The following is a 23,757-nucleotide window of genomic DNA, read 5'->3' as shown; positions in this document are numbered from 1 at the left end:
AAGTAGGCCTACATATTTGGGGCAGTAATTGCTTGAGTTTGAAACAATGATAAGGAAGGGTGGGAGTTTGAGGTGCACTTCCCTCAAGTACCAACTTGGCTATTCTCAATCATTATTAGCAATTCCAAATTTCTCTATTCATTTTTTTCTGTGAAATAATATATCCTGGAATAAATACATTAATTTCAAATTCAACAGTCTTGTTGAATTTGATTTCATTGTAAATCTATTACGGTTTCAGAGTATGAATATTTCTATTCAGTAAATAAGGTATCACAAATACAAAACTATTCAGTATTCACTCCTCTTTTTAGGTCTACTAATTATTAAAACACAATATTGTGTTGCAATAAAATAAAGGGTACTGTACTTTATAATTTTTTATTGTCTTTTGAAAATCTTCAGTTTTATTAAAAGAAATATACACATTTTCACTAGTAACAAGGAATAGGCCTAAATACGGAAACAACTAGAAGTTTACATCAAACGGCTAAAATCAGAAAATTAATTTACAAATTCATCCAACTCAGGCAGCTACTATCAATAGACATGATGAAAAATGTTTATTATGCAATAGTCGAGTCCATAGCAAGATATGGCATTTTGGCCTGGGGAGCTACAAATTTCTGCCACATCGATCCTATCTTCAAGGTTCAGAAGCTAATTTTGAGGATAATAGGACGCAAACATCCACTCTTCCCTTCAGTACTACTATACTCGGAGCTCAGCATCCTCAGCATCAGACAGATTTACATTCACAAACTTCTAACATTCACCAGAAAGAACCCACAACTCTTCATCAATTTGAATCACCCGCAAGGAACACGCAGAAGGAACATGGACTTGGCAATTCCCAGGATGACAACATCAGCTGCTCAGAGGTCAGCCACATATTTAGGACTAAAAATTTTCAATAAAGTGCCAATAGCTATTAAAGAAACAGTTCCAATCAATTCATTCAAATCGAAAACAAAAAAGTGGCTCCTGTCCAATAGAATCAATCATGGAGAACAATTAGTTCTATAAAAAATGTTCCATACTGTTTCATTCTCATTTTCTTCATTACAATGATTTTTTCCCATGAGTATTATAAATGTTTTTTATGTTAAATTTTTATAAAATTTCTACATCTTAGGTTATCAATTTTCTTTTTTAAATTTGTGTATAGAAATGTGGTTTTTATGAACTTCTAATGACTCGCAAAATGTATCTTTATTAAAATTTTCAACTTTTGGCATAAAATCTTAAACAATAGCAAAATTAGTGGCATCCCGACACAGTCATATTCATATATAGTGGGGGGCACATTTTCTTAGATCAGCAAGTAATCAACCAATTGTATTAATACTTTGTAAATAATTGTACCTTATATGCTTTTTGTAATCATGTCTATAATTTGAATAAACTCCTCTGGTCGGTTGTACCCTCGACCAGAGACATTATTATTATTATTTGATGAGAATTAGATTTCACAATTAAACTGTTAATTCTGTATTCTGATTGAATATCAAATTGATACTACTGCCCAAAGATAACATTGACCGAATGAAAAAAATGAGTTTGATTCTCATAAAATAGTTTCCCGAACAGGTATTTAATCACTACACCAATCTCTAAGTAGCAGCTACAGTACTAGTTTTCGACTTAAGCCAAAGCAGCCAGACAGTAGGCTACAGATAGAAATAAATTGAAGTGGTGGTGTAGGATAGTAAGAAATGCTGGTTTCGATTCCAGTAAATAATTTTGAATAGTAGTTCTCATAGAATTTCCTTCTAGTTGTTGTCCCTTATTTGAGAAAATATTTATAATTTAGCATTTTAATAGAAAAATATCACATTTCTTTCCGGCTGTAGCAGAAAGCTGCAATCAAAAATCTGCTACAGCATTGCAGAAAATAGTAATGGAGATATCAAATAGGGTAAAAAGCTATTGAGAAACCTTGGCCATTAAGCCATTCAAGGGTTAGTACTGGTAAAGTATAAATTGAGACGAAATTCAAGATGACATACAGTAGAAAACTTTATTCTCTTTAAATAAAGCACATCGAAAATGAATGAAAAACACTTGAACCTTTTATTCAAATTACGTATTAGAGAGATGAAGCCACCCCTATATTTTAGATTTGACTGAAATAGAATCATGGGATGCAAAAGATAAAAGTGCACATAAGATAAGTTATCTATTCCATTTTTCATATCGATACTAAGAACCTTTTATAATTGAATGTAAAAAAATCGCTATAAATATCTGAAATGGAAAAGTCTCAGTCTACTTGAAAATAATGCACTAATCAGTAGGTGGATTGGGATGGTGAGGCTTGAGAAACTCAACTGCCTCTGTGAACTCGAGACCTTCTAGAGTGTAGGTGAGGTTTTCAATGCTGCAATCGTCCGTTTCGCACCAGTATTTCAGCATCTCTTTGATGCAATCGGTCTGGTGCTCTTTGCGTCTACCCAGCGACATTCCTTCAAAGTAGTCGATCTGCAATAATCAGAAACTATTACTAAGTAGTATTGGATTACGATATAATTGGATTATAATACTAATAAAAATTAGATATTCATTCAAAACAATAAATTTTGAAAAATTAGAATATTGTAATTTATTAAAATTATGTGAATGAAATCATGATAGAAAAACGTTTTGATCTGGGAAATAGTTGAGTTCATAACTAACAAGGTTATATAATATTGTTTTTCTTATATTGCGTTACATCTTGGATCTTTGTTCTTTGAATTATTTATGTTATTGTCTTATCTTGAGTGATATATTGTCAGTTACCAACTTGATTGTCCATTGATCTTTGGTCATTGAATTATTTATTGTCTTATCTTGAGTGATATATTGTCAGTTGCAAACTTGATTGTCCAATCATTAATTATATTCAATCTATATTATTATTTATATTGATGTAATTGAATAAATGAACTCTATTTTGAAAAAATCATAGTTAAGAAGATTTCCACCTATTTGAGAAATTGAACAGGTTCAAAACCGTTAAGATTACCCAACTAGAATTTATTGATGAATCATCATTTTCTAATTAAATTCATCATATAATTGTGATGTGAAAATAATAAATATTACTCTATAGCTTGCAAACTTATTCTCGACTACAGATATTTTCAGGAGTTATTGAAGTGGTATCTTCATAAAAATATTTTTTAAATGAGAATCAATTCAGCTACGTAGTTTTTCTTTAGTAGTCAGTTCCTGTATACTGTAGTTTTTATTTACATTAAAGTTTTCAAGTCCAAATCAAATATGGTCAATTTAAGATCAAACCAAACAATTTGAACAAGCACCTCTCGTTTTAAGCAAAGGCTGAAAATAAACTTTCTACTCGTGATAGTTTTCAAAGTTTTTCGATTTGTATATCATCAAGCTATCAAAATGAAAAGTTTTCTCAGGAAAACATTTTTTTTCGATCATTACTTTTTGAGATATGAGCGTCTGAAGTTTAAATTTTTGGGACAGAACATTTTAAATTCGGTAAGATATAAATCCATGAGATTTAGAGGATGGATTCTTTATGGTATTTTTACTTTCCTTGCCCTACTACCATAGGTAAGGAAAGTATTGCTTTCCAGAAAAAAAAATTAAGGTACCCCAATTTCAAGTTTTCTATACATTTCAAGGTCACCTGAGTCCAAAAACATAATTTTTGGGTGTTGGTCTGTGTGTGGTATGTCTGTGAACACGATAACTCCATTCCTAATTAACCGATTGACTTGAAATTTTAAACTCAAGGTCCTTATACCATGAGGACGCGACAATAAGAAATTCAATAAAATTCAACCCAAGATGGCGGAAAATGGCGGATGATTACTAAAAAACCATGTTTTTCACGGTTTTCTCGAAAACGGCTATAACGATTTTCTTCAAATTTATACCATGTATAGCTATTTATAAGCCCAATCAACTGACATGTGTCTCATTTCTGGGAAAAATGCAGGAGCTCCGTAATATTCTTGAGAAAAATGGCGGATAATTACTAAAAAACCATGTTTTTCACCATTTTCTCAAAAATAACTTGACCGATTTTTTCCAAATTCATACACTATCTACTGGCTCTATCAACTGGCATGAGTTTCCTTTCTGGGAAACTAATGGGGGGTCCACCCCATCCTTGAGAAATGGACTTAGTAAAGCTGTGTTTTCGTAACGGGCAGAAGCAGAATCGATTGCAGCGCACCCAGGCGGGCAGAAACAGTAACATTCAAAGAACTAGTTCTTTGACATGAATTTTGCTTTATGTGTTATGGGTAATGAACTTTTTGGGTTGTCCAAAAGGTAATTCTGAAATGATTATTGGAGATTTAATTCAATAAAGTGAATTAATTGCTTTTTAAAACTCAGATAACTTTTCCACAATTATTAGTTACTTCAATAATTATGCAAAATTCTATGCTTTATAGGCATGTCAATCTAAGAGTTGACTTTTCATTTCCTATGCTTGAAATTTGTAAGGGTAAATTATTTGAAGTAACTGATTGTATTTCATTATTAATAAGATATTATTTATTAACTAGAAGCATTCCAATATTAATAAGATATTATTATAATTATTTTATTAACTAGAATCAATTGCCTTCAGAGTCAATGCATGTTCTTTGAATCATATCGTTTATAGGTAGGCCTACCTACTATGAGTACCGTATTCAACTTCAAAGGCCTATTGAAGCTCTATCGAAAAAAAATCAATAAATAAATAATAAATAAGTGCTTTAATTTTGGCATTTTTGGAATCTATGTGATATATTACACCAAGGGATATCAATATTGTAAACGTTTTTTAGGCAATTTTATTTTAGCAGTCCCCTTTTTGATCATTGGATGGGTACGGTCCCGGCTGATATACAATCATGTATAAGAATCGTGAGGCCAATTGACTGCCTAAATCAATATGCCTTCTCAGGCAATGTTCAATTAGGGACTCTTCACCAGTAAAAGCTATACGAATATTGGAAATTATTATTATTATAGATTAACACATATGACATGTACAAAGATAACTATATCTTGCTTTAATAAACGAGTTCTGTTATGGTACTTTAAATAACACATAGCCTATTTTAAAATGGATGAATATTTATTATTAATTAAAGGTAACTAGTACCCTTGTGATATTCCAAAATGAAACATGATTAGTTTCGACATTTTCAATAAGGACTCTCTTGACAATGACATAATTAGAAACTGGTCATGCTTATTTTGAATATTTTAGGGTAGGCCTACTAGTTATTTTCTACAATTAACCATTAAAGTTGCCCTATTAAAATTAATACTTTATTAGGGTATTAATTAGAATTAGAGTAGCCTTTCAAACTCCTTATTCACTATAATGTTGTAAAAGCTTATCAATTTTAATCAAAACCTTGGAAATATAGCCTAGAAGGTAGAATTGAAAGTGATTATATTTGATGTGGCTTGGAACATCATATTTTCAACTTTTGCTTAAGTTATTTTTCATATTCAAAGAATTATTACCCCTTCAATGCAGTAAATAAGTACTATTACTTAATTCTTAATACAATACATAATAATTGTGATACCCTATTTTATATCCAATTCAAGTCTATTATTTAACTACGTGTTACCTATAGCATTTGCCAGTCAGCAATGTTAAATAATTTTATTAGTTCCAAAAAAGCAGAAGACATACAGAACCAATAAAGTTGTTAATAAGAGTTCGATGCTTTTGGGTTAAATATAGATTTAAAAATCCCTCAAGTATAAACAATTAAAACATATTTTATTAATTTCATGTCACTTGCTGTTTTCTTCAAAACTACCTGAATTGAAGCAGTTAGCAGGAGCGATCAGAAAAAGAAGATATTATTATGAATAACATGAAATAAACACATCAAGATGTACTGAAAAAATGAATATATTTCTTAGATTAGTCCATCTCTTTCTTCTGTAGGCTACTACATCATACATGAATCATATCCATGGTATATTATCCATTGTTGATTTTCTTTGTCATCCTCTACTTCTGGCTGGTACATCACTAGGCCTGAAATCAAAAAGTTATAGATAATTTATTATTCATTATAAAAAAAAACTTTGCAAAGTGAATTCTGTAATTGATTGTAATCTGTATAAGTTTTTAATTATATTTCTTGGGAAGGAACCCTCCAATAATGACAAAGTAATATTATATGAGAAATTCCAATAAACCAACATTCAGTTGAATTATTATTAGCATCAATCTGTTAGTTGTGTAATTCTGAATGATTGAATAAATAAATCTCCATGCAGGAATTGGGATTAATCAGTGTGCCCCTAGATCAAAAGAACTTGTTGGTGAACAATATATTTTTGGATACCATAAACAATTATTTATTTATTTCTGTGGTCAGTAGGCCTACTTCTCGACCGTTTGGTTTACTTAAGTCTTCCAAAATGTACTGCATAAAGTAATTTTTAGTTCTACATTTAGAGAAACAAGTTTAATGAAACAAATGGAAATAATCAATAAATTAATTGCTTAATCTGAAATGATGATTATCTACAACATTATTAGTAGAACTAAGTGATTTGAAAATGAATACCAAACTGCAAATACATAAATCTCTCTCAGAACAATGTGGGTATTTCATCCATGAATTTAATCATACATTTTAAAAGGTGGAATGACTGTCATTAAAAGCTATTATTCAGTGTTTTCTACCAGCACTTGCTGGGTGAATTTTTGAAGTCATCTATTCATAGTTCTAATGTATGGTCATTTATAAAGTCATCATCCACTCAAGATCAAGATGGACAGTTGAGAAGAGTGTTTTAAAAACAATTTTAACATCAAATTATTGATGTAATGTTATCACATTATTAGATAATGTTACATAAATTATTTCTTTATGGAAGGAATCCCAAATATTATGAATAACTCTATTCCCTGAATGATAAGTGAATACATTGTTTTTTAAGCACTCTTCTCAACTGTCCATCTTGATCTCATGTGGTTTCAGGTAGTTTCGAAATATTAAGATTTCCTGTAAGCTATTAATGATTTCAAAATTCAGCCAGTTTTTCTATTATTTTAGTCACGTACCATAGTTAAATCTTACTATTTGAATATCTACCATCAAATCGATAATAAAACATTGAAGTGGATAAACCTTTTAAAAAATGGGAAACTGTATAAAATGACATCGCCTATATAAAGTTTAAAAAATGAGTGGAATTTTATCTTACCTAACTAACTTATTCTAAGTATAGGTTCCAAAGAATTGTTCCATCCTGGTCAACAAAAAAGAATTTATATGCATTTCCTTTGAGCACATTCTCTTCAATATTTTGTTTGTAAATGGTACCTGAAAAAAGAAACATAATCTTTCAGCATATTCATTTTGGAGATAATGTGAAGTTAATCATCAATGATAAGACATAGTTTGGACTTTGAATAAATTAGAAGTAAACTGGGCCTCAATAAACTATTTACATTAGATATAAATACTATAAGTATTTACTTACATTCATAGCACATAACAGAAAACACTTTAAAGTTTTATAATATAAATTAAAACAGGTGACACACGACATAGATAGATTAAAAACACTGAAAAACTTACATTACACTCTCTGCTCGGTTGAGAAAGGGGACACAGCTCCTTAAAAATTTCCGATTATAATGTAAGTTTTTCAGTGTTTTTAATCTATCTATGTTGTGTGTCTCCTGTTTTAATTTATACTATTCACATTGATATACCTGGCATCACGCAATATATCAATCAATAGAGCATGAATAAGTTTTTCAAATACATTAATATTGTAGTTTAAATTAGTTTGGTAGCAATGGTCAACCAGAAAAATAGTACCTATTTTATATTTTTCCAATGGCAGTCTTTCAATATTCAATTACACTGACTCTGATCAAGTTATAACAATCTTTTTAATATTGTTTCCAAGTGATTTTGAATTATAAATTAAGAGAAGATTAATTCATAGATAGGTACCAAAGACAAAGTAAATGTTCTAATAGTCAGGTTAATTTTGTTATTATTTTGATAAACTATGGGTTTACAATATTTTGAGGTGCAACAAGGATAATGGAAGTTTAGGACTTAGAATGTAATGAAATACTTCTAAGTCAAATTATGATATTATTTTTAATAAATCTGTTTGTGAAAACTACTAGCTGCATTATAACAAATGTATTTTGTGATTAGGCCAACTTACTGAAAGTGTAAAAGATTGTTAGCATGAAATGCTAAATGTTATCTTGGTTGAATAATGTTTTGAATCTGATTATTTAATGTTAATCTAATCAATCAATCTTGAATGAGTTTAAATCTAATCAGTTGATTAGATTTCTCTCTTTCTTGTGATAATTCTCTACCATACACAAACTAGCTAGTCTAGGATTTACATTATTATTAAATACTACAAATTAAACATTAAAAAAAGAAATAAATAAACTTTTGTTAACTTCTAACCTCTTGAAAAATGAAAAAGATAGCAATTTAGGCCTAGAGACTAGGTTATTTTAAAGGCCTACTACAGTGGGCTACCTGAATAAAAATTGTAAACATGCTAGTAGGCTACTCATAAAATTTATATCAAATAATTGTGTACGGTAAATCTAGCCTACTTTATTATGAGAAATTTAAGTGTACTTACTTGAATGCTCTATTACATCAGCAATTTCTAACCATATTCTATTTTTCAAATAGGTAATTCGTTGTGCAGGTCTGGAAAGTACAAAACTTTGAACTTCGAAAATTTAACGCCTTTCTGTTGTAAATCCATTTTTAATTTCTCTTGTAAAAATTATAAGAATAAAGAAACCAATAGAAATATTTTATACCTCAATTTTCCACTGCAAATTAATTTCACAGTATAATAGTAGCAATCCGAAATCTGACAACCAATATCAAAACAAACCATCCAACAATTAAAGATTGAGGTTAAAAAGAACATGGCGTCTGATCCACAGAAAGATAATTCTGCCGGTGTCACGTGATCAGAGCAGAAAAGTGATTCGAAGCTGTCTGTTCTCGTCGACAGAATCCCGAAATTAGTTCTTTTTCGACAAAACGGTTCACGAGCAGTGATCGGTCGAAGCAAAATAGCATTGTGTTGATAGGCCTTATAAAGAACGGCAAGATGAACGACAGTTCGTCTCTGATTTGAACAGTTCTTTTTTTCTGCTCAACTTTCTGCCGATGAGTGAATACTCCCATAAGAACCAATGTTAATTTAAAGTGAATTCTGTCGTCTGCCCGTTACGAAAACACACCTTAACCTCTTTCTCGTGCATGAGGTAGGTAGGTAGCGCAGTTCATAAAAAGAACACAGAGTCGAGATGTTTCACCTATAGAACAGCTGTTTTGACGACTTTAAAAAAATGACGACTGAAAAAAATCATCGAATTTCACAATCTACACAAAGGAAAAAGTACACTGAAAACAATTATACAGAATGATTCATAATTATGGTAAAGTAATTTACCGTAGTAATTACCATAGTAAAGTAATTTACCGTGATAGTAGAGGTAAAAATAAGAAAAAAAATTCATATAAGCATATATCCATAAACGCTTCATTAGCGAGATATACAGGGTGAAAGATTTCGCCCGGAATTCAGTTCCTCTGGTGAAATACACCGATGCTGAATTGTTTGGCGACTAGTTTTTGAGAAACTTATGCTGGATTCATATGGAAAAATATCTGAAAAATTGAATAAAACTAGTCTGGAAGCTGTAGTGTGAGTAGTTTTTGAGAAAAAAGTTGAAATATGCAAAAAATCTAAGTAGAAAAACACAGACTTCTACGTTTGATGCCCAATAACTTTCTTTAATGACGAGTAAACAAATAATCCCTTGCAATGAAAATTATAGAGAATTTAATTCTGAAAAGAATGATGTAAGCTGTGTAAACTAAATTCAAATAAAAGTTGGATAAAATGTATTCTTATGTAGTACATTACACCACAAAAATTTGCTGTTTTATGAGGAGAAAACTAATAACTCATAGGTTGTAGCTGATTGCAAATAAAACATGGATTTCAATAACAGCTGTTCCAAAACAGCTGCTTTATTATGTTTTAAATAAGAAAATATTTAAAAGAAATTATCAGCTGAAAATTATTTTCAGAAATATTTTAGCTCACTGTTGAACAAAAAAAAAAACAAACTGTAAGTTAGGCCTACTGTAACCGCGCTGTGTTTTTTGTTTAATCTATTAACCAGTTATTTGTAACCATTCCACTTTGCTTTTGTGTTAAGTGTTAACTTTTTAAAAATTGGCAGGTAATCTTAGACATTATTCATACTCCGAATTAGCTGACATGCATTTAATGTATGGAATGGGACACTACTGTAATAGTACTGAAGCAAGACGTTTGTATCAAGAGAACTTTCCTAACCGAGTATGTGCAAGTTCAAGGTTTTTTGCCACTATTCATCAACATCTGTCTGAAACAGATTCTTTGATATCCAAAGAGCACATTTATGCAGGCAGACCCCGATCTACTATGACTGTTGAGTTAGAAGAACAAGTTCTTAATGAAATTTATGAGCATCCAGAGAAGAGCACAAGAGAATTGTCAGTGCAGTTAAATGTCAATCAATCTATCATTTGGAGGATACTAAAATAGCAACAATTTTACATCCATACCACCTCCAGAAAGTTCATACTCTATTGCCACGAGACTGTATTCCCCGTGCTGGTATTTGCCGATGGTTTTTAGTAAAACTTGTTTACCCAAACTTTTTAACAACCGTTTTATTCACCGACGAGGCACACTTTACAAGAACAGCTATCGTTAACGTCCATAACCAACATATTTGGGCAGCTGAGAATCCTCATGCCATCAATCCTAATCTTCCACAACATCGGTTTTCAGTAAACATTTAGGCAGGAATCATAGGAGATCATCTACTTCTGTTCGAGCTTCCTCCCAGGCTTAATGGCATAATCTACTAGTCTTTTGGTATAAGTTTAATGTCATTTAGATATGCTACTTTCATATAAAAAAAAACTTTTCATAAAAAACCTAATATTTTATTTGCAATCAGCTACAACTTATGAGTTATTAGTTCTCTCCTCATAAAACAGCAAATTTTTGTGGTGTATTGTACTACATAAGAATACATTTTATCCAACTTTTATTTGAATTTAGTTTACACAGCTTACATCATTCTTTTCAGAATTAAATTCTCTATAATTTTCATTGCGAGGGATTATTTGTTTACTCGTCATTAAAGAAAGTTATTGGGCATCAAACGTAGAAGTCTGTGTTTTTCTACTTAGATTTTTTGCATATTTCAACTTTTTTCTCAAAAACTACTCACACTACAGCTTCCAGACTAGTTTTATTCAATTTTTCAGATATTTTTCCATATGAATCCAGCATAAGTTTCTCAAAAAATAGTCGCCAAACAATTCAGCATCGGTGTATTTCACCAGAGGAACTGAATTCCGGGCGAAATCTTTCACCCTATATAGCTCGCTAATGAAGCGTTTATGGATATATGTTTATATGAACTTTTTTTCTTATTTTTACCTCTACTATCACGTATTGAAGTATTTTACCAAAATTATGAATCACCCTGTATAAACACATATTATACAGAAGTATGATCGTAGTTTCAAATATGAGCAAGGAAAGTTGTGTGAGTGTACCACACCAGATTTTTGATATAGTAAAACAAAAATTTTCTGAAAATATCAATTTTTGAAAAAGTTATTAAATTTACCAAAAATAACTCAACTAAAAGTTATTTTTAGTAAATAAAATAACTGTAATATCTTACAAATTGATATTTTCAGAAAATTGTTGTTTTACTAGAGCCATGATCAACAATACCATGAAGAATCTATCATCTAAATCTCATGGATTTATCTCTTACCGAATTTGAAATGTTCTGTCCCAAAAATTCAAACTTCAGGCGCTCATATCTCAAAAAGTAATGATCAGAAAAAAATGTTTTCCTGAGAAAACTTTTTCATTTTCATAGCTTGATGATATACAAATCGAAAAACTTTGAAAACTATCACGAGTAGAAAGTTTATTTTTAGCCTTTGCACAGCCTTAAGCCTTGAGTTTTCATGTGAGACTGAGATCATTATAATTTGGCATAATCGAATTGGTGTGAATTATTAACTAAAATTATTAAGAGGAGTATAAAATGGATTTATAAATTACTATCCAAGATGAAAATGAAATCGAAAAAGGATAATGATTAGTTCTTACCGTATTATCGGCGAAACCCAACTTGATAGCCAACTTTTTCCAATTTTCAAGTGGAATTAGAGGAACTAGCTCCGGTACAAGACTTTTCATCAGCTTTGATGAATCATTATGGGTAGCTGTAACTGGAAAATGAATTCATAAATAAGGAAAATAACAGAAATCTAATAAATAAGATTTGTATCTAGTCTATACAAATAATAGCTACTACGCATTGTGACACACTACAACCATAAGTGACTTAATAACTTTGCATTCAATGAAAAACAAATTGACTGATAACCTTTCTTCTTCTATTTAATAAGAGACAATAGGAACTTTGTCTCGTAACTTGAAATTCTTTGTAAATTTGTCCTAGTTGTTAGAGTGAGCACTCAGATTAGGTTCTCGGTATTCCCTTTTGAAGGGGTACAATTAGAGGCCTTCTCCACTCACTGAAATTTAAAATATACTTTGAAATTGAGGTACCAAACATTCTAAACCGAAACATATTATAATTATTCTTAATCAAGGAGACAGACTGTTCTCGGCACTCCTTTTAGAATGGGTGCTTTTTCAGTTCATCTCAACTTTCTGAAGCTTAAATTTTATTTTAAAATCTAGGCAGAAAATTTTCTAAACCGAAACATATTATCAATGTTATACATTCAATACATAATCAATGAGATAGACAGATAGACTAAGACTGTCTCCGTTTGGAAAAGGTAGGCCTACTATTTGAGACGAGCTCCACTAACTGACGTTTTAAGTGTACTTTCAAATTGAGGCAGGAAACGTTTTAAACTAGAGAATATTACCAATTTTATACATTTGATTATGAATAAAAGAGATAGACTAAGATTTCCGACATTAGACATTGAGGGAAAAATAAAGAGGAGACTTACGGAACCAAGCAATGAATAATTTTTGATTATGAATAAAAGAGATAGACTAAGATTTCCGACATTAGACATTGAGAGAAAAATCAAGAGGAGACTTACGGAACCAAGCAATGAATAATTTACCAACGTGCCATAAAGTGGAACATAGGCATAGTTGTTTTTGAATTAGATTGATTTTTATAAAAAAAGAAAAAAATACAATAAGTTTACCTTCTTCCTTCTTTTCGTCGGTCTTCATGAGTTCTTCGTCCTCGGTGTCTCCGTCATTGACTTCGATCGTGTGCATGTCCTCCTGGATTTCCTGCTTCACTTCCGTCAGCTCCATTTTCACTTCAGCTGATTCGGTCTGCAAAAGACAAAGCAGTACTCGATAGTATTGATATTAACTAAAATTATTAAGAGGAGTATAAAATGGATTTATAAATTACTATCCAAGATGAAAATGAAATCGAAAAAGGATAATGATTAGTTCTTACCGTATTATCGGCGAAACCCAACTTGATAGCCAACTTTTTCCAATTTTCAAGTGGAATTAGAGGAACTAGCTCCGGTACAAGACTTTTCATCAGCTTTGATGAATCATTATGGGTAGCTGTAACTGGAAAATGAATTCATAAATAAGGAAAATAACAGAAATCTAATAAATAAGATTTGTATCTAGTCTATACAAATAATAGCTACTACGCATTGTGACACACTACAACCATAAGTGACTTAATAACTTTGCATTCAATGAAAAACAAATTGACTGATAACCTTTCTTCTTCTATTTAATAAGAGACAATAGGAACTTTGTCTCGTAAGTTGAAATTCTTTGTAACTTTGTCCTAGTTGTTAGAGTGAGCACTCAGATTAGGTTCTCGGTATTCCCTTTTGAAGGGGTACAATTAGAGGCCTTCTCCACTCACTGACATTTAAAATATACTTTGAAATTGAGGTACCAAACATTCTAAACCGAAACATATTATAATTATTCTTAATCAAGGAGACAGACTGTTCTCGGCACTCCTTTTAGAATGGGTGCTTTTTCAGTTCATCTCAACTTTCTGAAGCTTAAATTTTATTTTAAAATCTAGGCAGAAAATTTTCTAAACCAAAACATATTATCAATGTTATACATTCAATACATAATCAATGAGATAGACAGATAGACTAAGACTGTCTCCGTTTGGAAGAGGTAGGCCTACTATTTGAGACGAGCTCCACTAATTGACGTTTTAAGTGTACTTTCAAATTGAGGCAGGAAACGTTTATACTAGAACATATTACCAATTTTATACATTTGATTATGAATAAAAGAGATAGACTAAGATTTCCGACATTAGACATTGAGAGAAAAATCAAGAGGAGACTTACGGAACCAAGCAATGAATAATTTACCAACGTGCCATAAAGTGGAACATAGGCATAGTTGTTTTTGAATTAGATTGATTTTTATAAAAAAAGAAAAAAATACAATAAGTTTACCTTCTTCCTTCTTTTCGTCGGTCTTCATGAGTTCTTCGTCCTCGGTGTCTCCGTCATTGACTTCGATCGTGTGCATGTCCTCCTGGATTTCCTGCTTCACTTCCGTCAACTCCATTTTCACTTCAGCTGATTCGGTCTGCAAAAGACAAAGCAGCACTCGATAGTATTGATATTCGCTTATATTGATATTACAAATCACTTTAGCACTTGATGAGCTGAAAATAATAAAATAAGTTGTTCATTGAAATGTATCTAATTTTGTTAACATGATAGTATCCAAATCAGTTCATTTGATGTTTGAAAGTTCATTTGAATTTCGCCCGCTTCAATTCCACGAAACATCGAACGCACCAACATTATTAAGAAATTAATTGATTATATTAAGGGATGGATGTGTAATATAATATAAACGGATTATATTAACAAAATGAGAATAACGAATTTATAATCCCAACTTTGCTCTTCCTGTTCTGTTAGGTATTACATTAGGTATTGCTATTCCAGTTGAGTGAGGTATTGCAAGAGTTGGCCCTTTCAAGACAATATATTATTCATCTAACACAATATTTTCACAATTGAATATAAAATATATTGAATTTATACAGCTTAACATGGAAGTTACACATTCTACTGACCAAAACATCGATTAATTAGGGGATCTAAATGTCATACATTAATCATGTCATGTCATGCAACGTCTATCTTTAGATTCAGATGTAGGCCTACAATTATTACACAGTATCGTTATGATTAGGACAGAGGATAGGCCAACTTCAGGCTATTCCTCTAGATGAAATGTCCGAGATAAGGTGACGTTTCCCCTTTCACACACGACAGATTACAACACTATTCGATTGTGTTTGTTTCTGCTTACCGGTTTATCCTTGCTTATGCGTAATATCATGTTCTCCAGGAAATCAGGCATTTTGGCAATAAGAATATTACTCTGCGAAAAGAAATATGGAGATCTACGAGCCAGTAGTCTCAGAGCACGCCAGCCGAAATTGCAGTCATTCACTTTCCTGCAAATTGAGATAGGTGATTTAAGTGATTTTCTAACAACTTAAAATTGATGAGTCAACGATTTATTTAGTTCAGTTTATTGATCTAATTAGTTGATAAATGGGGAAGTGTTAACTTGATTATTTGATCAATAAAGAAGTTACTTAGAAGTATCAATAAGATCAATAGAAGTATAAGAAGATCAATGAGAAGTTATCAATTATACAACTTGTAAAGAATTTTATCTGAAAATGAAGGTCCCGCTGCCCAATAGTCAAACATGATGCATAAAATCCTTCATCTTTAATTAATTATGTTAAACTTAACTTTGAAAAAGGTTTGTTATGAAAATTTATATTTTCTCAGACAATAAATTGTTTTCAATTTCAAACAAATCATGTACCCACTCCTCAAAGGTTCTAAAGGACTTGAAAGAGACAAGAAGAGTGATTTTTAAACATACCAGATTAATAGGGTAAATATTTCATTTAAGACTATTGCAAGACTGGAAATTAATATTATTGACTGCTTCGGTCAATTACAAATCGGAGTCATCAGTAATAACAATCAAAAGTTGACCCACTCATATGCTAAATATTCAGACAATTTAATGAAAAACTTTCTATATGTGTCATAGTTTGCTTAATTTGTATGAACCCAATTTAAATGATACCAAATTATTCCCATTCTCAAATCAAGGCACCCAAAAAAATTGATTTGGGTTTGAAGAGAAGTCGATTCTTATATACATAAACATTTCTGTACTTGAGTTTATAGAAGATTTTTTCATAAATTTAATTACCGAAATATCTGGAAGTAATTATTCTAGCACTGATTTGCAGCCAGGCTATTCCACCGGGATCAAGTATGCAGGATATCCCATGAAAGGTGTAACAGCCGAAGACATAGGTTTTACGGTACATGAAATTTTCAACAAAAAATGTCCAGAAAGATTTGTTATATCAACGTAGTTTTTATGATAAATAGATTTTTCGATATTTTTTAGAAATGTCAATCATAATAAAACTATCAGTCAAAATCTAATTCTAGGGATATGCTTGGAAGAGGTAGGAATTTCCAATAATGTTCACAAGGTTGATCGCTGAAACTTGAAAAAAAAATACATTCATCAAGTTCAAAGCCAAATTTCAAACTGTTTGATCGCTAATAAAAGGTTTAAAACCGTCAAATAAAGGAAAAACTTATATGAATTGTGATGGGAATTTCTTCATCTTCTCAAACATATCCTTTGAATTAGATTTTAAGTTTTCTAGTGATTGACGTTTTTAAAAATATTGAAAATTAGATAAAAAATATCTATTTGATTCATAGTAATATTAGTAATAATTCATTTTTTTAATATTCCCTCCTTCATTCCTTCCTTAACCCCTTTTAGTTATTTAATTAACTCCTTATTTATCATGCTTATAATAATGCTATTTATTAATTATATTCATTTTATTCCTACTTTTCATCATGACTGTAATTGCTGTGACAATAGACATTGTCCAAAAAGATGACACCTACTTGTATTCCTCCTCAAGCATAGCGGCTGGATTTGTCTGCTCGATGGCTTCCTCGAAATACGATTCGAGACTGGGAAGGAAATCTCTATCTTTGGAGCGGCAGGCCTCAAGATTATCAGGCATGTGATTCCACAGTTTATTCAGTTCTGGGCTGTAACATTACAAATGGCTCAAAAACAATAATCAGCTAACAGAGAAATTCGTCATAGTTGGACCTACACGGTATTTTCTAAGGCTATTGAACATTTTCTGAATCAATTTCTCTATCAAGTGTAAAATTGAAAGTAATAACTAAAATAAAATAAAAATGTTGTATGAATATGATTTCATTTTGACACTTGATAATGGTATTATAGCTAAAAATGTCGTGTCTATAAAATTAAAAGAAAAAGGGTAGGCTACTAGTAATTTATTTACATAATTCGACAATACGTCATGATAGTAAAGTTGTACAAGGACAAAGTAAATTTGGGCGATAACTAACCACACCCAATCCTAGCACTAACGATGACCACTTGCAGACTCTATTCATGTGAAGCGGACTTTATAGATAGAAAACACTTTATAGGTAGCGATAAGCTTCAGAAAACCTTCCGGCACCGACAAGCCTTGATTTATCGGATCCGATAAAAAGGCTATTCGATCTCCAATTGGAGCCACACTGTGGCTCTGTATAATAAGACTATTAGATGTACTCACTTTCCGAACACGAATTTCTTGTGGGCAGTCGCGTCCTTGATGATCTGGCCAAGCCGCTTGTGGGGTCGCTTCTGTTGCGGCTGACAGCCAACGCTGCGTCTCTTCACTTCGGACGTCGTCACTGCGTCGTCGTCAGCTGGAGCCGACGGTCGCTGCAGCTCCGGACAGCCTTCGTTCTTCCAGCTGTTCCAGAACTCTTCCCTCTGCCAGACACCGCACAAATAATACATTCATTCTATCACGTCATTATCGGTATTTAGAATCAGGACTTCCTATACTAGGTATATAGGAGGTCTTGGTAGAATGTTATTGTCAAGATTTTGTTATCAACATAGGCCGTTGGTTGTCGTCTTCAGTACGTTCAGTACTATATTAACCCTCCGTTACAAGCGCCTCTTTCTCAGCACACAATACTTAAATTATGATTCAAGTAATACTTTCTAAGGTTAAAGGATGAACTTTTCCCACTCTGTTGTAAAGTAATGTGGTTTATTTGTAGAACATGCATAACGCATACATTCAGTGATCAAATCTTATATTTATTATAAAAAGTCCAAGATAGAGCGAAAAAGCTGAAGAATAGTCTATTCTAATCGATATCAAATAGAAATAATGAAAAGAACTAATAAATTCACATAATTTGATGAAATTTGAATATCAAATCCCATGGTCTCATAGAATAAAAATCAGTATAAAAACTAATGAATGATGGATAACAATGAAAATTAAATTTTGACTAACCTTTTCCTAATCAATAGCTAGAAAAATACTTGGGCACTGAACTCAGCGCTGCTAACCCCGAGGGTTGTACAACCCAAAATACCCTCCTCCGATCTCTCAGATTAGCTGCGTGTAACGGAGGGGTGAGATTCATGTCATTAAGTATGTGAAAATGAAAATGATAGGACGACATAGTTAACAAGTTTCATTCATCACCGCCTTCTATAGTAGTTAGCTGTGATTCGAGTCATCCTGGTATATATTATTTGATATAAATTGTAAATGCTTGATAATATCTATCTTGAAAAAGTATTCACCACGAAAGTTTATATCTTTTCATGATTTAATAATGAATTTTCCTGATTGAGATTTATTATTCTGGTAGTTCATTACATTTCTTCGTGCAATTTTATTCGAATTGCATTTTGCAATAAAGTTTCAATCTTGAAACAATGCAATCTCACTTGCAATATTGAAATATTTGAGTTATACGGTACCTGCAAAATGTTCTTGACCGTGGTGGAGAATTTGACGCCATCCGGAGGTGTCTCTTGCAACAGAGTGTAGATCAGTTGAGTTGTCTCCGTCACCCACTCCGTTTGATCCGACTTCAATTCAAACGTATCACTGAAAGTAGAATCAATTTTTAGGTATTTTTTCGCAATCTTCAGATTGCGTTTATGAAGTACCTTGAGATCCCACAAGAGCCAAAAATCCTGTGATCTAATTGTTCGAGAGAGAGCAAAAAAGAGAGCGTACTTAATTATGATAGACTCGACAGAAATACGGCAACAGTGAGCTCCTATTCTGGTAAGAAATGACATAGGCCATGAAGCCCCATGAAGCCAAGGTTTGCGCGGGATGTAGATTGCCTACGTATATACATCACTAGAGAAACAGTAAAAAAATATATACTTTAAAAAATATATTTTCAAACAAAAATCTAAGAATGATCGGCAGACAATTGTTGAGAACTCAACATTGAAATTTGCTGATTTTAATCTCGAGTTCAACAACCAGAAGATGGCGTTACTGATCTTGTTGTGAGTGTTGTCAAGGTTGTTAAAAGTTGACTGCTAGTCATTGTTAGATTATTGTGTAAACAAATAAATTTAAAATAGTAGCTGATGATAAAATGTATGCAGAAACAAAGCTCTATTATTTCTCAATAATTGAAAGTGAAAGTTCAATTTAAAAGTGCGAGAGCAGTGGTTTTTAAAGGTTGATAACTATTTATAGAGATACCCATTTAGCAATATAAAGGTCAAAGCAATGGGTTGGAATTAACTGTGGAGTTTGACGGTTTGGGCTCAAGTGAGACAAAAGTAGCAGGCACAAGTAGGTTAACTTATCGATTAATTGGATACCAGAACGATCACGGAGCCAACCACTTCCCTTACTTCAAATCATGGTGATAATTTAAATATTACATTCATTTTGCAACATCGTATCTTATAATAATAATGAGAAAAATGTAAAACTCACGCTTTGAACTTGACTCGAGAATTGAGGTACTGGAAAAGGATGAGAAACTGGAGCAGCACATAGCGTCTGAAGCTAACATCACTCAACTGCAATTCCAATAGCTTCTGATTGGTCAGGAATTTAGCAAAATAGTGCTCACTGAGAGGTTCATCTACGTTCACTACTTGATTAGAACGTTTTCCTTCATCGTAAAGTTTGAAGCTTTTAAATGCAGATAGCACGCAAGATGTATGCTGTAAAAAAGAAGGCATACTTCAATGGGTGGCATTTTTAACATTCAAAAAATCAAGAATTTGAAATTTTATATTCATAATAAAAACAAAATATTTTGTTGAATTCTGAGATTAATTCGCCAATTTTTAAAAAAGACAAGAGTATGTTCTAACTTACGATGATGCAATGAGTATAGAAACATACGATTTTGATAAATAAAACTAATTCAGTTAAAAATACAACATAATTAAAAACAATTTCATTATGGAACAATTCTATAACATCCCGGATATTACTGCTAGATTTTGAATTCGTTTGGTTGATGAAGTACGATTGTAAAGTTTTATACTTACACTTGAAAACAATTTCCATTGGACTTTGTTGTAGCATAGATTGGGGTTACAAAAGAAGTCCTGTAGTTTCCAAAATTTTGTGTATAAGTTGTAGTCAATTTTTATTCTGAAAAGATAAACACGAATTCACTAGTAGCTTGTAGTTAAATAAACATAAAATACTGTAATCATAATAAGACTATATTAAACTAATAATGTAACCTAATATTGTTAATCTTTTACTGCTTTGAGTGATCACTAACGACAGGATAAGAACATGTGTGTACATACTTGCTCGTCATGCATGCAGCTAAAGCCTTTAAAAAACTTTTTGAGATTAGGTTTTTGAATCTTTGATTTTTTGTTGTTTATTTTATAATCGCTGCTCTATTTAAGGTTAAATTATTTTTGTATCATAGTTATTTGTTATTTTCCAGAGGTTTATTTATTGTCATTGATTGTTTATTTTATGTTAGAAGCTGCTGTCGAACAGCTGTTTTTTGTTTTTAATCCTTTCGCTGATGACAAAACATGCATGACGAGCAGACATGTTCAACACACTTGTCCTCCTTAGTGGTCATCTAATCGATAGCGACTACTTGTAAGCGCGACCATAGAGACAGCTTTTCTAATCGCTACAGAGCATGGCTGGGATTTTAAGTTATAAACGTCACACTTTCAACTTGAACTGAGTTGGACAATGTGACTAAACAGACCATAGTATTGACAAAGTTGATTGTGACATTTTCTCAAGAACAATGAGAGTGAATATAAAAATAATAGTTTCAAATATCGTATGAAATACGACTAAATTTTCAACCCACACATGAGTAATATTTATTAATGAAACTCTAATTTATGAAGCAATAATTTTCATTTAACACAGCAAGTTCATTTATTTACTTTAACATTAAATAAAACACATATCATATAAGTTGATTCAAGTTAAATTTTTGTTCAAGTTGAAAATGCTAGAGAAACCTATAATTTACTCAATTTTTTTTCTCATGCAGCACCGTAAGTCTAGACTTACTTGTCTGGAGAATCATCATCTTCTGACTTGTCGTCAGCATCTTTAGTGTCCATTGGTTCGTCAGATCCGAATTCAGTGACATTCTCAACGTTGAAGTCACTGACAATGTTCAGCCCGGATCGTTCGGAGAATGGAAAGAATTTCGCCAGAAAGAGCAGAATTCGGCCACAGAATACAGTATTCTGTGATCGGGACAACCTTCTCAATAGATCTGCAATAGAAACAGGGATTATAATTAAGAACATCTTCTCCACAGACGGAAAGATACCTCAGAGTATGGAAATGGTTCATTTCATGAAATGGTTCCTCATTGAAATGGTTCCAGCATGTGAAGAGAATCAAGGAAGAAAGATTACCAAAATTGGTGCTCAATTACAGCCCAGAAGGCAAGAGAGGACGAGGACGTTCACGAAAAAAATGAATGGATAATATGAGTTTCGGAACAGGCAGAGATGCCTAATCCCTTAAAGGAAGAAGAAGATCATCAAGAAGAATAAAATATTATGCAAACAGCCTATTCAGTTTTCTTATAGGCTGCAGGGAATAGGACTACCACTTTTACTGAAACAATTTTCATAGTTTATTATTGTATGACATGTTCTAACTCATTAGAATCATAACCAAATTCTTGTTCAGTTGCATTTTTTGATAATGACTCTATGAGCTGTTTGCACAGGCAAAGCTTAAACTGAATTTAATCAGCTGTTGGCTTAAACTCAAAATGAACCACATTATAACAAACGATACTTGATACGGATTTAATCCAGATAAATGAAATTTAGTTTAAACTGTCACTGTGCAAACGGCTCGTATGAGTTGAAACATGTCATTAGATAGAAAAATATATAGAAGAGTGTCTAGATTTTATTTTTAATTCAATATTATGCTTATTATGTACATATATTGCCTGAGATAGAGTTACTGATATAGACTACATTCATTTTAAAGGGAAAACGTTTCTTGAAAATTTAAATGGAGCTTTAATAATTGTGACTGACCGTTACACATACGAAGCAGGTTGTTTTTGCAGGCGCTGAAGAACAGATCCTCCTTCCATATGGAGACGTTGTCCTCAACAAAGGTGAAGAGGCGCTCGCACTTGTCCAGAGTGAGTGCATCGAAAATGTCGCCAAGCAAGACGACGGGCATCGTTGTGGTGGCCATGTCTTTCCTGCACGCCTCTATGCACAACTGCAAGTACCCTTCCCATGATATGCGGTCGTCGCTATCGCTAGCAGACGCCGAGAACAGTACGAGCAGGTAGTCTCTCAGCACCTGATCCAACGCTGATCGCTTCTCACTGTCGCTGAAACAATCAGCGATTACAATATTGTAATGGGATGAAAATTAATTCAAATTCAAATTAGTTTATTCATAAAAAATGACATATTTACTAAATATAACAGTTTTATGGATTACATGAATAATTCTCCCTGCATGGATGATTTGTCCGTATGCAGGGAGGAGTCGCAAATTATCAGACAGAAAGCAAAACACTAGCAATAGTAAAAGAAATCACAGATTAAGAACCATAATGAAATTTAAAAGAATAATAACAAAGATTATCATAATGGAATAATAAAATTTCATTAGATGGGAAAAATACAACTAAAGATAGAAAAAATAAATGTTTCAGCTCGACGGCGTTTAAAGGGCTGAGTTGGGAGTAATAACTTTATTAGCGCGGTATTGTGTGTAATAATTGAATGGTATTTTGTGTTTAAAAATAGAAATATTCATAAAAACACTTTACTCACATGGGATACTTTTTAACAAATTAATAAAAACAATATAAAAATCTTGAAGGACCCTTTATTTTGAACTATTGAACTATTTGTTGAACTATTTTAAAGTTTTTAAAAAATAAAGGGTACTTCAAGATTTTTATATTGTTTATATTTATTAGAGATATTCATCTATACGGTGAGTGTGGAAGAGCCTCTGCAGCATCTGAACTGATGCAAAGCAGCCACCTGCTCACTCCTGCTTGTAGAAGGCAACACCAACCCCCTCAGTAGTTGAAATCTCAGCCGGTACATTACGGCAAAGCCAATGGGCTAAATGAAAACAGTTTCCGAGTTGATTAAAATTACTTAATCGGGGAAATTAGATATTTATATGCAATAATAATACTAATAATACTTCTTGATGTTGGATTTCACTGATGAAATTCACTGTGCGAATGATTAAGGTGGATTTGA

At 32.1% G+C, this 23,757-nt stretch overlaps 1 protein-coding gene and 1 long non-coding RNA gene across 5 annotated transcripts in view; both read right to left on the bottom strand.

The window, feature by feature from the left end:
* Positions 1–1,994: 1,994 nt before the first annotated feature.
* The window catches only part of LOC111047743 (THO complex subunit 1), a 25,288-nt gene continuing 3,525 nt past the window's right edge, over positions 1,995–23,757 (bottom strand). Inside the window, exons 3-13 of one of the 4 annotated variants that reach the window (XM_039428467.1) lie at positions 22,555–22,862; positions 21,557–21,767; positions 20,545–20,650; positions 19,979–20,211; positions 18,991–19,120; positions 17,774–17,976; positions 17,076–17,225; positions 15,421–15,568; positions 13,290–13,425; positions 12,202–12,323; positions 1,995–2,481 (exon numbers count right to left, since the gene is read on the bottom strand). In XM_039428467.1, coding sequence (XP_039284401.1) covers positions 2,287–2,481; positions 12,202–12,323; positions 13,290–13,425; positions 15,421–15,568; positions 17,076–17,225; positions 17,774–17,976; positions 18,991–19,120; positions 19,979–20,211; positions 20,545–20,650; positions 21,557–21,767; positions 22,555–22,862 — 1,942 coding nt within the window. In that variant the 3' untranslated portion in view covers positions 1,995–2,286. Of the gene's footprint in view, positions 2,482–12,201; positions 12,324–13,289; positions 13,426–13,555; positions 13,678–14,546; positions 14,683–15,420; positions 15,569–17,075; positions 17,226–17,773; positions 17,977–18,990; positions 19,121–19,978; positions 20,212–20,544; positions 20,651–21,556; positions 21,768–22,554; positions 22,863–23,757 lie in introns of all 4 variants that reach the window. The other 3 variants (XM_039428468.1, XM_039428471.1, XM_039428469.1) reach the window with 3 other exon arrangements.
* LOC120351391 lies at positions 5,972–9,202 on the bottom strand. The gene is made up of 3 exons (XR_005571362.1): positions 8,626–9,202; positions 7,201–7,319; positions 5,972–6,019 (listed from the first exon to the last, which is right to left on the bottom strand). It is a non-coding gene; the product is annotated as an uncharacterized LOC120351391 (long non-coding RNA).

The sequence above is a fragment of the Nilaparvata lugens genome, chromosome 5, assembly GCF_014356525.2.
Source record: "Nilaparvata lugens isolate BPH chromosome 5, ASM1435652v1, whole genome shotgun sequence".
In the NCBI taxonomy this organism is placed as follows: Eukaryota; Metazoa; Arthropoda; class Insecta; order Hemiptera; family Delphacidae; genus Nilaparvata; species Nilaparvata lugens.
The sequence above is the reverse complement of the archived record's forward strand: the minus strand, read 5'-3'. Positions and strand labels throughout refer to the sequence as shown.